This window comes from Leptidea sinapis, chromosome 13, assembly GCF_905404315.1.
Source record: "Leptidea sinapis chromosome 13, ilLepSina1.1, whole genome shotgun sequence".
Taxonomy (NCBI): Eukaryota; Metazoa; Arthropoda; class Insecta; order Lepidoptera; family Pieridae; genus Leptidea; species Leptidea sinapis.
Window position 1 is genome coordinate 1647827 of NC_066277.1, and position 16188 is coordinate 1664014.

A 16188-nucleotide genomic window follows, 5' to 3' on the forward strand; every position below is an offset into this window, starting at 1 on the left:
TTATTAAATTATTTATATATATTGTATTGCCGTATTGATAAATGAGTTAGTGTTGTTGTTTGTGTATGTGCTGGCTTACCTTGTGCGGCGGCACGGGTCGAGGCGGCGCGGGCCGCGGCGGGGGCGTCTTGTGTCGCTTGTCGGGGGCGGGGGCGGGGGCGGGGGCGGGGCCCGAGCCCCGCGGGGGAGCGTGCAGCACCGCGAAGGGGTCCGACTCCCACGCACTCTGTTGCCAATTAATGTGTTCAGATGATAACATACGTCAATTAGGTCACAGCACTATCGCATTCCTGAACTCAATTGCATTCAACTCGCGCATTATCTGTATATAATATACCACTCATATAGTAAGTCATTGAAAGTGGGAGAGACACGCTGCCGCCTCATGACCTCAGCACGAACGGACCAGACTCGTCCGGACTAAGTATCTACCACACTCGCACAGGAAACCGGCGTCAGATAGCGACCTTGTGCCTTGGGTGGTGTCCTTCACCAGAATATATGAGCGATCCTCAAAGAGATCGAGAATAGATAAAATCGAGTCAGAGAATACCGCCCCTCTCGCTCTTTCTTCATTCTCGCTCGGGCCGTTCGTCGTACTCTGGGGAGGGAACAGACCGCGCATTTGGTGCTACTTCAAAAAGTTAAACTCCATCGAAAGTGGTTTACAACAAAATGGTCCGTAACGTTTGGGAATACTGCTTTTGTATTTGGAGATTATTATAACAAACATGTTGAACAAAATGGTGGTTACCAAATTTTACTGTAAACATGTCTAGACAGAGTTCAACAAGTTGTGTGACAATGTTAAACACAGTTCAATTGACAGAAAACATAGTTTCCAACATGTTTTTATGTATGTCGTAGGTATTTTGTCATAGCCGTGACATTTACAATTAGGGGACGTAAAAACTAGTGCCATAACGGTTCGTTACAGGTGACCGCATACAGATTAAAAAATTTGTTAATCGAGATACTGCCATCGCATTAATATCGTAACCGTATGATATCTCGATTAAATAAATTCGTAACAACCGAATATTTATAATTTGTGGCATAATCGTAGTAAACGCTATGTAGCACATCAGTTTCATCAGGGAGCGGTACCTATCCATTTAGTACAATATTATTTGCATGAAATTTTAACTAAATCAATATGAAACTTCATGGGCGTGAGCTGTCAAAAAACTATTAATAATATGGACAAAGCGTAGTTCTTTTGAATAATCTTTTGCATATCAAGCTGGGTATTTATTACGTGATTAGTAACAGATTCAGACTACTCGCTATCATCGTCACGTGCTCAATTCTTCATATAGTGATAACAGTACTAAGCTATTCAGTTGATAGCTTAGCACATGCTGGTTCTACACGTACCGTTAAATTACTCCTTCTGCACACCAAGTCGGCAGTGTTTTGGTAATATTTCTGACGTCAACTTGCAAGGGCTGCAAAAAGCTTCGTGTCCAATAGAAAACTTAGCAAACACTTATTATCCCGATTACCTTATACTATACAGGAATAGAATAACGTTACTTAGAAATAAAGTTAGTGATGTTAAGGAGGGTTCAATATATGTAGTTTACAGAGGTAAGGAAACATTATACTTAATTTAGGAATTTAAAATAAACATTTCTACTACTAAGTATAATACTAAACCCAGAATGAAAGGTGCTAGAGGTATAATCCGCCTGCAGCATTAGTGTGACTATGTTGCGTGCTGCCAGTCTTTGGTCATGAACCCGATACAAAATACACCGTTAACCCGGGATAGTTTTAAATGACTCCGACAATGCTCAGACTGGTCGTGTGATACTCACGTCGCTAACGGCGCCACCCGCTGCGAACGAGTCGCCCGCGAAAGCGTCACCCGCGAACGGGTCGCTGCCGAAACCATCCTGAAATGAAAACATTTTGCATAAAAATTGTGTGGCAAGGTAGAAGGTGTATACTGGTGGGAGGCTTCTAAGGTAGTTCGACCATATAAACAGTGACTATTTGTGATCATTTAGTTATCGTGGCTCGACATCATTGAATAGGGCGAGAAGGACCCATTCCGTGGCCTGCGAGGAGTCCGATAGCCGGTTGATTTCTATGTCTGGGGTCACATGAAATCTCTAGTTTACAACGCGACGTCTCACCTGTGTTATCCGCGGAAGAACTCAAAACAATGCAGCAAATGCGATGCTTAATAATTTAGCTACTTCAGTAGTTGTCACAGCTTAGAAAAACAATGCGACTTTGCGTATGCAATAGGGGAAGTAACTTCGAGCAAGAACTTTAACAAGGCTATATTACAAAATATCTTAATTATTGATACTTATTATCTATCAATATTTGTTTTTGACGTGACAACGTCTTATAATTCGATAGAGCCGGCTGCACGCACGAAAAAACATGACTCATGCGGCGTTACCTCGTTCTGAGGCGTTCCATGTAAGGCTTGAAGTGCAAGCGAGAGCGCGGAACGAGCGACAAAGAAACACAATCGGCCTTTACGTTCGGCAGCGTTCGACATCAGAATAACACAGATTGTAAGAAATTGAATATTACGCATGTTTAAAAGTTGTAAAACAATTGCTCAACGCACATTTATACTTACATAAAAATAATAATGAACAAATAAAATCCATTTTAACTGCATTGAAGGATATACAACAAGTAAACGAAGGTATTCAAAAAAGTATTACATTCCTAAGCGACCAAAATTCAGACTTCCAAAAAAAGATAGCGTCTCTCGAAACTCAAGTCAAAAGGGACATGGAATACATCACTCTTCTAGAAAACAAGCTTGAAAAGAGTCAAAGAACTGAAAGGAATAATATTGAAATAAAAAACGTGCCTCTCAAAGGGGCTGAAAATAAACAGCATCTCATAAAGATGGTAAAAAATTTGGCTAATAATTTAGATATGAGTATTACACAAGCCGAAATAAAGGATATTATAAATATTAAAAATAAGAAGGCAAATAACAGTACTATGATTGTTGAATTTACTAATACTTTCACAAAAACTGAACTCATTAAATCGGCTAAATTATATAACAACAGAAACAAAAGCAATAAACTATGTGCAAAACATCTAGGTCTTCAAACAAACACAGATATACCGATTTTCATATCGGAAAACCTCACACCGAAAGGAGCCAGGCTGTATTTTCTAGCTAGAGATTTAAAATTGTCACATAAATATAAATATTGCTGGACAAACTTCGGAAAAGTATTCCTTCGCCGGGATGATAATTCGCAGATTATTACAGTGAACAGTGAGTCTCAAGTACAACAATTACGTAATACATGACTATATATAGAGTTTACTAAAATATTTTTAAGCTACCTATTTCGACTTTTCTTAAATTATAATACGTTACTTTTGTTACTTTCAATCCACATTACATACACACCCTTAATACTTACACACAACTTAACTAACACTCAATACTGATAGTCTTTATACACGGGCTTTTTATTTAGCATATTGTATAGTTAAATGCCTTATTATTTTTACTCAACAATGTAAATCGGTACTGTCTGGAGGCACTCACATAGCTTTCTCGCACTACTGCAACTTTGCTATGGAATTTATGGAAGAATTCTAAAATGAATATTATATTTCTATATACATGTACATTTTATATGCATGTAACCCTTGAAAATAGAGACGCGCTTCTAGGACGTATTATTTATATGACCTTTAATAATGGTTGAGTCCTTAAAAACTATAAAAGAAATAGACACTTTAGAACTAGCGCGGTCTGTTGAGTGTGATCCCATTAAACTTAGTAACTACATAAATGTGAAGCAGAGTGATCTGACTATTGTTTCTCAAAATATACGAAGTATCTACTCTAACTTTGACGACTTCTTATTAACTGTGTCTCACTTCAATTTTGATCCAGATATACTTGTTTTAACAGAATGCAGACTGAGTACTAACAAGCCCATACCTCAACTTCCTAATTACGACTCTTACTTCACTACTCAACAACTGAATCAAAATGATGGGGTTACCGTCTTTATAAAGTCATCCATAAAAGCTAAAGTAAAGGAGATTAGATTGACACATGCGTCCTGTATACAAATTGATATTTTAAATAACTCATTACTATGTATCTATCGTTCCCCATCAATATCGAACATTGAACCGTTTTTAAATTCGTTATGCTGCCAGCTTAGTAAAATTAAAACAAAAAACAACATAGTTATTACCGGAGACTTGAATATAAATCTTATACCAAAAAACGATCTCTCTCAAGAATACAGGAATAGAATAAATTATCTCAACACACTCTTAGATTATGGGATACTTCCAGGTCACACGCTGGGAACTAGGGAAAATTCATGCTTGGATCATATTATGTTAAAAATAAATAAACAAAAAATCTCGGCTTTTATCGCCATATTACATACAACTACAACGGACCACTACACTACATTTTTATGCCTGTCTAAAATTAAACATTTTATGAGAGCCAATAAGATAAAAAGTACAATAGACTATGAAAAGGCTCGAAATTATTTACAAGACTTAGGATTACTTGAATTATTTAACTGCACTGATCCGAATGTGTTGAGTGAGCAGCTACTGCAAAAATTATCAGATTCTATAAAAAATAATATTGTAACAGTAAAAATACCAAAGAGCAAACGAATTATTAAGCCGTGGATTACTCCCGGTATTCTTAGATGTATAAATAACAGAAATAATGTAATTACAAATGCAGTCAAAACATGATCCTCATAACGAAATATTAAAAATAACATATAGTAGATACAGAAACTATGTAAATAACTTAATAAAAAAACTAAAAAGGCAATACGAAAGAGATCTCATTGCAAAATCTGTCGCTAACAATAAATTACTCTGGAGAAATATAAAAACCATCACATACTCAAGTAAAACTAAATCTAAGAGCACAGAGTTACTAAACACCAAATCTTCACCTTATGAATCAGCAAATTTCGTAAACAAGTTCTTTGCAGACATTGGTAAGCAACTTGCAGAACATATAGATCCTACGCCATTGCACATTTTCAATAATCTAATTAATAATACAGTCACTCAATTAAACTCTTTCGTACTTCTTGAAACAGACATTAACGAAGTAGATATTGTGTTAAAGAGTCTTAAAACGAACAGTGCTCCTGGGTGGGATGGGATCCCAACTAAGTATTTAAAGTATGTAAAAAATGATATTGTACCAATTATAACCCATCTTGCAAATCTTTGCTTTAGTAAGGGAATCTTCCCTTCCTCCTTAAAACAGTCAATTATTACCCCAGTATACAAGAATGGGGACAGAAATGACGTTAATAATTACAGACCTATATCTATCTTGCCTTGCATTTCTAAAATTTTAGAAAAGCTAATAAATTCTCGCCTTCTTAACTTTCTTAACAGATTTAATATAATATCTCCCTCGCAATTTGGATTCAGAAAAGGTATATCCACAGAAGACGCTGTAACTGCGCTATCTTCATTAGTAACCGAACATCTTGAACAAAATTCAAAGTGTATAACAGTATTTCTAGACTTAAAAAAAGCCTTTGACACGGTTTCTGTCCCTATTCTTGTGAACAAGCTGGAAAATATTGGAATCAGAGGTATGCCTTTAACTCTTTTTAAAGATTATCTTTCTCAAAGAAAACAAAAAGTAAAATTAGAACAGTATTCCAGCGAAGCTACAGAGGTAACATATGGTGTACCTCAGGGCAGCATATTAGGCCCTACTTTATTCCTAATATATATAAACGAACTGTGCAATCTTACAATCGATAATGCTAAAATTTTTTCGTACGCTGATGATACAGCCGTTGTCTTTTCTGGAAGTACCTGGGCAGATGTAAAAAATAGCGCTGAAAAAGGAATGGCTCAAATATCTGCTTGGCTGAAGTCTAATTTACTATCATTAAATACTTCTAAAACAAATTATATATGCTTCAGTATTTATAATAATAATCAGCCCGATGGCAACTTTAGTCTGAAAGTTCATAACTGTAAACTTAGCAAACATAATAACTGTAACTGTCCCCAAATCAATAAAGTAGATAATTTCAAATATCTAGGAGTCATACTTGATCAGAGGCTCTCGTGGTACCCTCACCTTGAGCAACTGGCTGAAAGAGTCAGAAAATTAATATGGGTTTTTCGCTCGCTGAGGTACGTGGTCCCAAAGAATGACAAATCTGAGAACGATAGTGATTCCTCTAACACTCTGCTAAAGAGAATATATACTGCACTAGTTGAATCCATCCTAACCTACTGCATTCCAGTGTGGGGAGGTGCTGCAAAAATAAAGTTTTTAGACATTGAGTGCTCGCAACGAGCATTGATTAAGGCCATGTATTTCAAACGTTACAGATATTCTACAGAACAACTTTACCTTGAGTGCGGTTTACTCTCTGTGAGGAAACTGTTTCTGAAACATGTTTTAATCAAAAAACATAAAGAAGTACCATATCTCGTAAATAATAAACAAAGTAGGAGGCAACCTAACGTAACTAAAGTCCCTCGAACAAAAACAAAGTTTGCTAGCGCACAATACAATAGTCTCTCAGCTCAAATTTACAATAAAATAAATAAAAAACTACATATCCACTCAAAACAATATAACGATTGTAAAAAAATCGTAGAGAAGTGGTTAAAGTCTCTCGACTATGAGGCAACGGAGATTTTACTTAAACAACTTAAATAATGTACAGAGTATAATAACTTATCCAATGTTTACATAGATCAGACAGAAAATATTCCACACGCACTTAACATATATACACGCACACAACACTCACAAAAACACACAGTATCGCACGCACACACACTCTACTCTACTAATCTACAATTACAAATTTGGAATTATTTTCAATGTAACTTGAAGAAAACTTCGAATAATTCTACATTGAAGTGCTTACGTAATAACTTATCAAAAATGTGAACTTATTTAATTTCGAACATAATAAACAAATCTTGAATTAAAAATGGTGCAGTGTGCAGGCTGCCTACATACACACAGAGCAGTAAATATCGTGTTCAAAGCACAATTCAAAGAGTATTAACGCAGACAGGCCGATCTTTTCAACCTAACATATTTAAATAAACACTAAATGTAAAAACACAGTTACAATTACACTAGTTTTTATCTTTTAAACGTGTTTTATTTTAATATGTAACACTCGCGGAAATCAGAGTAAATACTAACATAACATAGTTTCATAATTAGATTAGAATTAACTATCTTTATTGGGTATTACATAACTACAGTAAATACAAATTTAGAAGTATTTTCAATGTCAGCTTAAGCAAATGCACACACAAAATAACTTTGTCTTCATGGCAAAATGAGAAAACAAATTGCTTCACAGCTGCAATGAATAGAAGGCATTTTACTAGTATCTGATATTATGTCACATCTACGTTTTTCATCTGTTTTAGGTCTAAGAGAGTTCAAAAAAACAGCTGATTAGGGTCGAGGGAATCATAGTTATTGCGAAACTTAGCACTTTAAACATTGTATTAAAATATAATGCTAATTCATTTCTGACTTCACATAGTCATTAGAGATGACCTAAGGAATGTCTGGTTCAAAGCATAGTATACCCATTTAGTTTCACCTTGTATATACTTTTTGTGCTTATCTGAAAGCTCATAGACAAAATATGTTATTTTCGTTTGCCCTTGTTTGTCCCACTTATTCTAGGCCATCCAGTATATAACAAATATTCTTAAAAAGTTGAAAGGCAAGAAGATTTAATTAATACCATTAAATATATACTTACATTAATTAAGGCCGTGTTATTAATGAATAATTGAATAAAAATAATTAAATTATTAATATCACACATATCAATATAACGTTGTTATTGAATATTAACGAATATGGCTCTATGGGCTCGGACCTTTTGCCTGTCCAATGGACGAAGAAAAATTAACGAATGTCGCAAACGTCAGACTGAGAACTTTTATTTATTATTTATTACAAAGTAGTCATAAATGAACAAATACACTTGGAGATTTTCAGAAAATATTACTGAGCATTTTGAAACAGTTTTTTAAACCATTAAATTATAACGGTTAAAAATTGTTTCAACTGACTTTTTTCTGCCGGAAGTTCTAACGTTACTTCCGTCAGAAAAATATTTAGTACCAAGTACCGAGTTACCCCCAAGTCACGCCTAAAGAAGTTTTACTTCAAAAATCTGCAAAATTAGTTTCATAACGTTTTTAAAGGTTTTTAGTGGAAGAAAATCTCAAAAAAATGAATGAAATTCAAATTTGGGCCGATAATTGTTTATTTAATATTGATAAACAATCATTGTTTAATCGTTTTAGTATACCAGATAAAAAATAAGATTTAAAAAAAAATGTTAATGTTACATTTTTGACTTAATAACCACTTATTAATACAGTCACCGAACCCATTAGGTAGGTTTAATGTGACAGACAGCTGCGAAAACGTCTAATATAATTGATTTTAGAACTAACCTCTATTTTGAGCAATTCACGCACACTACCACAAAGTGTCATAGAAATCGCGAGTGTAAGACGTAGCTTGTCACGCACACTAAAGTGTATGCCTAGCCTGTTTTATCGGTTGTCTAACAGAAAGAGACTATCTATAATTATATTAATTATCTATATCACTGTTCACCTTGTCACATAAAAAAGTACCTGTGCGGCGGCGAACGGGTCGTTGTCAGTCCGGCGCGAGAAGGCATCGCCCACGAACGGGTCCGTACCGTTTACTGCGCCCGTCGGCAGCGACTCGTCCTCCTGCCGGCAACATGACACGTCATATCAAATTATTAATGGACTTTTGGCAGACACTCTGGTCTTTATTTATTTATTTTACAACTTTAGAAAACTTACAGCTAGGTACATATTAAAAATTAATCTATTATACAACAGAAAGTTTTCACAAATAATAACTATTTATTGTGTATAGTCGTTTACCTACATTTAATATAATATTATATAACCTACTTTTACTTTATATAAATTAAAAGTTTTTATTTACTTGACGTCTAAATTGAAATGGTGTCGTCTTGAATAAGTCAAGGTCGTATTCATTATTAACTTCATTATAAAGTTTGCATGCTCTTATAAGAAAACTGTTCTGTCTATAATTACATTTTGCTGATTGATGATGATATTTCAAGTTGGTTGCCTCTCCTTTGGGAGCTGACACTGGTTCGTAAGCCAACATCTGCTCTAGCAGTTCTGCACAGTTAACTCTACCGTTTGCTATATTTAGTATATAAGTAATGTCTGCAACACGTCGCCTTTCTTGAAGAGGCAAAAAATGAAGTTTTTTACAGTGTGACATGTAATTATTGTAATAGTTTTTTGTACGGAATTGTAGGTAACGTATAAATCTTTTCTGTATTGCTTCAATGCGGTTAATGTACACATTATAAACAGGATTCCATACTTGAGATGCGTATTCTAGATGGCTACGAACGTAAGCACAGTATAATATTTTCATCAGTTTAATTGATGTTAGTTCAGAACACATCATTATGATAAATCGTAATGTCTTATTAGCCTTAATAATTATATTGTTTATGTGTAGATCAAATAGAAGCTTTGAATCAAAGATAACTCCGAGATCTTTAATGGATGATACTCTTGTTATTGATGTTCCAGATATTGAGTAATTTTCATTTATGACATTCTGTTTTATAGTATATGTGCAAATAAAGCATATTGAAATATTGAGATAATTGTGTTTTGCAGCTAACTAACAAATTTATCTAGATCAGTTTGTAAAAGTTCAGCGTCTCGAACACAATTAACCGGGCAAAGTATTTTCATATCGTCGGCGTATAGTATTATTTTGGAATGCTTAAAATTAGAGGATATGCCATTTACGAAAATATTAAATAAGAGGGGGCCCAGAATGGATCCTTGTGGGACTTCTGAAGGAATACACATAGTAGGAGATTTAAAACTATTTAGAACAACTAGACATCTATTGGCAATATAAACTGAAAACCATCGATATTAGTTGCCTCGAATACCTATTTGTAGTAATTTGTCAAGAAGAATAGAATGGTCAATCAATCAAATGCTTTCTTAAAGTCAGTGTATATGTCTCTGTCATATCATGGCATCCATCAGTGTGCAGTAAGTTAAAAGGGCCAAGGTGGTCAGTGCGTGACTATCAGACACACCACCTCCTTTATAGGTTAATTTACTAGTATTTAAGGCTTATTTTTTAAATATGAATTACAATGTAATCGTACAATAAACATTTATAGTTAAAGAGCCTGAGGGTGTCCGCTTCATTCCCAGTCTGCGGGATCATTACGAAAAACATTTATGTTATAATAACCTCTCCCGCACAAACGTTTTTTAACAATTCTTTTAAATTTCGTAACACATTTGTTTTGTACATTTTCTGGGATCGCCAATAACAGAATTACTAACTCGACTTAACCGAGCAGTAGGCATAGCAAGATTATGTTTGTTCATATTTCTAATTTCCGCGATTTGCAGCATTTTAGATTGTAATTAGCTTAAGATCTTTTTTTATTATAAAAAAAAATACAGGAATATTTTAAGGCAGCGAACACATACTATACATCGGACAGGTGTTCTGTAGGTCTAATATTATTATTATTATAAGGGGATTAAAATGCACTTAAATCCTAGGATTTATTGTGCCGCCTGCTTGCGCTAGCGCGCCTACCCTCAACTCAAATGTTAAGGAAGAGAATCGAGGCTACTAACTAGAAAACGTGTTACTGTGCCGAGATTTAAATTAACGTTGTGTTCGCCGTACCTGCGAGAGCGAGTCGGTGCCGGCCAGCAGCTGCCGCAGGTGCTGCTCGGAGTGTCGCGGCTGCAGGTCCAGCACGGCGGCCGCGCCGGCGCCGCTGGCCAGGCACTGCAGGGCCGAGGAGAGCGCGCGGTGCTGCTCCTCCAGGTGCGCCAGCTTGATGTTGGCCTGGCTCACGAGCAGCACGGTGCGGCTGGCCCGCGCGGTCAGCTCGTCGGCCTGCTGCTGCGCCGCGGCGGCCTCGGCGGCCAGCGCTCGCTCCCTCTCCTTCAGCGACGCGGCGGCAGCTCGCCGACCCGCCACCTCCGCCTCTGTCTCCGCCGCGGCCGCCTCTTGTGCCGACACCTGACTCCTCAGTTTATCAACCTGCAATTTGTGCCCGGCCGAATGAATTCGATATTCTTTTAAATCAATATGAGTGTATTTATTTATTTGCGGACAATCAACGGACAATTAATCATTATTAAACTAAACAAAATGTGGCTATTACATATTATTGTTAAATTGTAGACCCACTTAGCCATAGCTTGCAATAGAGATACCAGTTAGAAGTAGAAAAAACGAAAAAGAAGAACAAGCTGTAACAGTCAACTAGCTGGTTCTAGTACAATGAATAAATAACACACTTGCCTTGTACTTTCCCCGGGGCGTAAAAATAATAGGGGAGTCCCAGGCCCATGGGTGTCGTAAGAGGCGAATAATGGCTTTTTAGAAGTGAGAGAGTCACGCTGCCGTCTTTTGACGTCAGCACAATCGGGCCAGACTCGTCCGGGTTAATTACTACACTCGCACAGAATACCGGCGTGAAATAGCGGCCTAGTGCCGCTATGTTTCGCATAGGTTAGTGTCGAGAACCGGTGGCTATTCCCCTCATGTCTATCTATTTTTTGCCTCATGCCGGGGTATGTATGTACGTTAGGGAGGATATCTGCTGACGCCGTCTTGGCAATTTTGAGGGAAGGGACCTGTCTACTCTCTGGCTCCGCGTAGATTTAGAGGACCACGTCCGCATCTATACGTGTGTCTACAGGTCCCATAGTGGTAACGCAGAAACGGATCACCTCAGGGGCTGCGTTCAAGCGGCATTTGATGACGTGCTTGCTCAGATCCCCTCCGCTGAAATCGTAGTCATGGGTGATTTCAACGGGCACAATGCCGAATGGCTTAGATCCCGTACTACAGACTAGGCAGGACGATCTGTGCATAATTTTGCATTGGCGTATGGTCTGTCCCAACTGGTTGAGTCGCCAACGCGGCTCCCGGATGTGAATAGCCACATGCCGTCCTTCTTAGATCTTCTGCTGACTACACATCCCGATGGTTACCGTCTCTGTCGACGCCCCTGTCAGAACATCCTATCCGACGCCAACGTCGCAGACCACCAGCGACCCGCCGCGTTTGGCACTACATGTCAGCAGATTGAGATAGGATGCGTTCCTTTTTTGCATCCTACATGTAGTATTGCTGTCATCTTTGGTCGTGCCCAGTATCAGCTCGATCCATTTGACCGCGTGCAACGTAGAGCAGCTCAAATTGTGGGGGACCCAGTACTCTGTGAACGGCTTGATCACTTGGCGTTGCGTAGAGAAGTTGCTTCATTGTGTGTCTTCTACCGCATTTATCACGGGGAGTGTTCCGAAGAGCTGTTTAACCTGATTCCTGCCGCCGAATTCCACTTTCGCACGACACGCCACAAGTTACGATATCATCCTCACCATCTGAATGTGTGGCGGTCCTCCACAGTGCGGTTTTCAAGGAGCTTTCTTCCACGTACAACAAAGCTGTGGAATGAACTTTCTTGTGCGGTGTTTCCGGGACGATACGACATGGGTACCTTCAAAAAAGCGCGTACACCTTCCTTAAAGGCCGGCAACGCTCCTGTGATTCCTCTGGTGTTGTAAGAGATTGTGGGCGGCGGTGATCACTTAACAACAGGTGACCCGTACGCTCGTTTGTCCTCCTATTCCATAAAAAAAAACACAATTAGAGCTAACTTAAAAATAAAATCAAATAAACCTAATAATAAGATTTTCAAAAACCTAAATACGAATAAAATTAAATAATATAATATAAGTACTAGAAGAGTATGAGTGTAACTGTTGTATATGGACGTAATTCTAGAAAAACGTACCAAACCACAATCATGTCGAAATTGAGTTAACAAAACTGGTCACGTGATTCATATTAACGAACTGACAAAAAAATACAGCCCTACTGTCACTCTTTAAATGATATAATGACTTAGTAGCCCAACCCACATGTATGGAATACACTAATAATTATTAAACTTCAAACACGAATTCCGTAAAGAGTGATGTTTGTGGCTTGGAACATCTTTCAGGAACTACATCCATATTGAGATAGTGGTAAATACCTGAGATTTCAAGTCGTTCAATCTCTTTTGCGCTTCACCTTTTTGGCTCTCCAGCTGCTTCAGCGTCGCCGTCAGAGTGTCCAGCTCACTCTACAACAAACACATTAGCCGGAGGTAATATTGTTGCTGCAGACTCGCCTCGACTTTTATTTTTTATTTTTATTATTAGAGGGCAGCTAGCTATACATTAGGCTAACCGACTATCAATTCAAAGCCACGCGCAACTAAATTATTTGGCTTTCTTTCTCTATATATCTATCTCTCTCTCATTCATGTCACTTGGTGTTACATATTTAGGTAGGTTGTGTCTTATATCTTTTGGCAATTTATAAATCAAAACTCTTCACAATATGATATAATTTTAAATAGTTTATTTTAAGAAGAGTTTTTTTAATCAAATAAAGTCCTCGTTAACGACGATTGTTGATCAATTGTATTGTTTCCTCTTTGTGTGTGTGTGTGTGTGCTATATTGTTGTTAGTGATTGTTGCGGTGGTGAAAGGAGCAACCATAACATTTAGTAGATACAGTGGACACTCTGTCCAAACATTAAACCAATATGGTGCAGTTGGTCCATCCATATTGGTATCATCCACATTAGGTATTTCTATATCTTGATAACTCAAATATAAGCTCGGCTGGTTAGTTGACACCCCACAATTCAAGTATGGCAAAAGATATAATCCTCTCGTAACATTGCATCCTTAGCTAACAGTCTTTCTCGATATCCTAACCTCGAGAGATTCGAAGTCCAATTATGAAATCAAATATTTCATGAAAAGTAGATAGTAAAGAATAAACAGTGTAAAATATAAACTATCGTATATTGGATTCATAAGATGCACCGTTAATGCTCGAATCCATGTTTGTGTTAACTAGTTACTGGTTGGACAAATGCCATTGTAAGCGATCTTCTGTAATAGTATTACGCGATCCACTCTGTCAAAAGCTTTATGAAAGTCAGTAGCCTCTAGTTTTATCGATGTTGCCAAAGAGATAAATAAAAATAGTGTAGATGAAGTTTTTATGCAGTCGGAGTGAGCATACCTGCAGGCCGTCCGCCTCGGCGCTCCGGGCTCCGAGCTCGCGCTGCTTGGCGGCCAGCTCCGCCTCCAGCGACAGTCGCTCCCGCACCAGGCCGTCCACCTCGCGCGCGATGGCCTCCAGCTCGGGCGTGGGCTGCGGCCCGAGCGACGCCGCCTCCGCACTGTCCCGCTCCGACATGAGGCTAGCAGGCAGCGGCCGGAGCAGCGCGGGCGGCAGCGAGGCGGGAGGAGCCACGCCCCGGAGCGCGCGCCGCACGAGCCACATGGCGCACGCGAACTGCTCGCGGGACAACTTGCCGCCGCCCTCCACGTCGCACACGGCCCTGCGACACAGCACTCGTTTTATTTATGAAAATAAGGAATGAGACGAGCAGGACGTTTAGCTGATGGTAATTGAAACGCCCCACCCAGGAAAAGGAAAAAACTGATAGATGCTCTTGAATACGCTGTAACACAAAAGTGGCGCTGGGTAGGTCGTGTGGAGAGATTCATGGACAAAAGATGGACAGTAGAAACGACAATTTGGGAAGGACCAGCTGACAAAAGAAAACGAGGCAGCGCGAGAAACAGATGGGTAGATGCTATGATAAAAATGGCAGGAAAGGAATGGAGAGGAGCACAGAAGAGAGATACATGGAGTGAGCTGGAGGATACTGATGATGTCCTATACCCACAGTGGAGTTCCAATAACATAACTTTTATATTATACGCGTAGTCTTAAGATTATATTATTATGTATTTGAAGGTTGTTGAAATTCATTAAAGGCTTATTATTATTAATATTACAATGCAGTGCCCGCTCAGGATTCTTGAAAAATACAAAAATTCTGAGCGGCACTACAATTGCGCTCGTCACCTTTAGACATAAGATGTTAAATCTAATTTGCCCAGAAATTTCACTAACTGCGGCACCCTTCAGACCTAAACACAGTAATGTTTACACATTACTGCTTCACGGCAGAAATAGGCGCCGTTGTGGTACCCATAATCTAACCGGCATCCTGTGCAAAGAAGCCTCCCACTGATTACAACCCGGGCTCCGCTACTCACCAGATGTGGGCCAGCGTACTCTGCGGCAGGCCCGAGTCCAGGAACACGTGGCGAATCTCGGCGCCGCTCACGTAGCCGTCGCGGTCGGCGTCAGCGGCCACGAACTGGGCATCGAACTGCGCACGATCGCTGTCCGAGATCCAGTCCGCGTCGCACGCAGCTCCCGGTCCCGCCGTCACCGGCTGACAATCAATTCAATTGAAACATTAACAGACATACATCGTCTATATCGGTTTCTTATGGGAATGGTGCCACCGCCCTAGGCTGTTAAATAATAAGTTTAATTATACGATATTAGTTTGTAACACTGTAGCCATTTTAATGAAGAAACAAAGTCCGCTGAGTTTATTCTGCCCGTTCTTCTCATAGACCAGGGTCGATAATTATTGAAACCAATAAAAAAAAATAGTAGGATGAAACCCAGTGGTAAAGGACAAGAATATAATAAAAATTAAAGGAAACATAAATTACGGGCGATCTGAGGTCGGGAAATGGAAAAAAAGGGGGGGGGGGGTTAGGGTAAAGAAACGGTTTATCTCGATTTTCAGCAAAACTACAAGTTCTATGACAAAAAGTTGTAAGAAATAAAGAAATCTATAACTTTTGTAGTCACACTTTTTCACTTAACCTCAAAGCTTATGTGAAAAATTATATTTTACAAAATAAAAATTTTCACGAAATATTGTAAAAAGTTACCTTTTTGTGTTCTAAATACACTGTAATTTATTTGAATTCAAATATTTCTTTTTCACCTAATTTTGACTCAAATATCGGAAAAGAACCCTTATTTTCAATCGAAATTTCACCCGTCAAAATATCAGCTTTTTTAAAATGTTTGTGTACTTCCTATTCGTTGAAATCTTTACTTTCCGACGGTGTAAAAAGAAAAGGGCAAATTTAACACTAAATCATCACGTCTAACGCATTCTTTTGGATTGGGTGGT

At 38.4% G+C, this 16188-nt stretch overlaps 1 protein-coding gene across 2 annotated transcripts in view; it reads right to left on the bottom strand.

Annotated features, from left to right (window-relative positions):
- LOC126967689 (epidermal growth factor receptor substrate 15-like 1) overlaps positions 1-16188 on the bottom strand; it is a 31698-nt gene that overhangs the window by 8244 nt on the left and 7266 nt on the right. For both annotated transcript variants that reach the window (XM_050812273.1, XM_050812274.1), the window contains exons 8-14: positions 15245-15426; positions 14196-14517; positions 13149-13238; positions 10778-11140; positions 8665-8766; positions 1821-1898; positions 80-226 (exon numbers count right to left, since the gene is read on the bottom strand). In XM_050812273.1, coding sequence (XP_050668230.1) covers positions 80-226; positions 1821-1898; positions 8665-8766; positions 10778-11140; positions 13149-13238; positions 14196-14517; positions 15245-15426 — 1284 coding nt within the window. The remainder of the gene's footprint in view (positions 1-79; positions 227-1820; positions 1899-8664; positions 8767-10777; positions 11141-13148; positions 13239-14195; positions 14518-15244; positions 15427-16188) is intronic.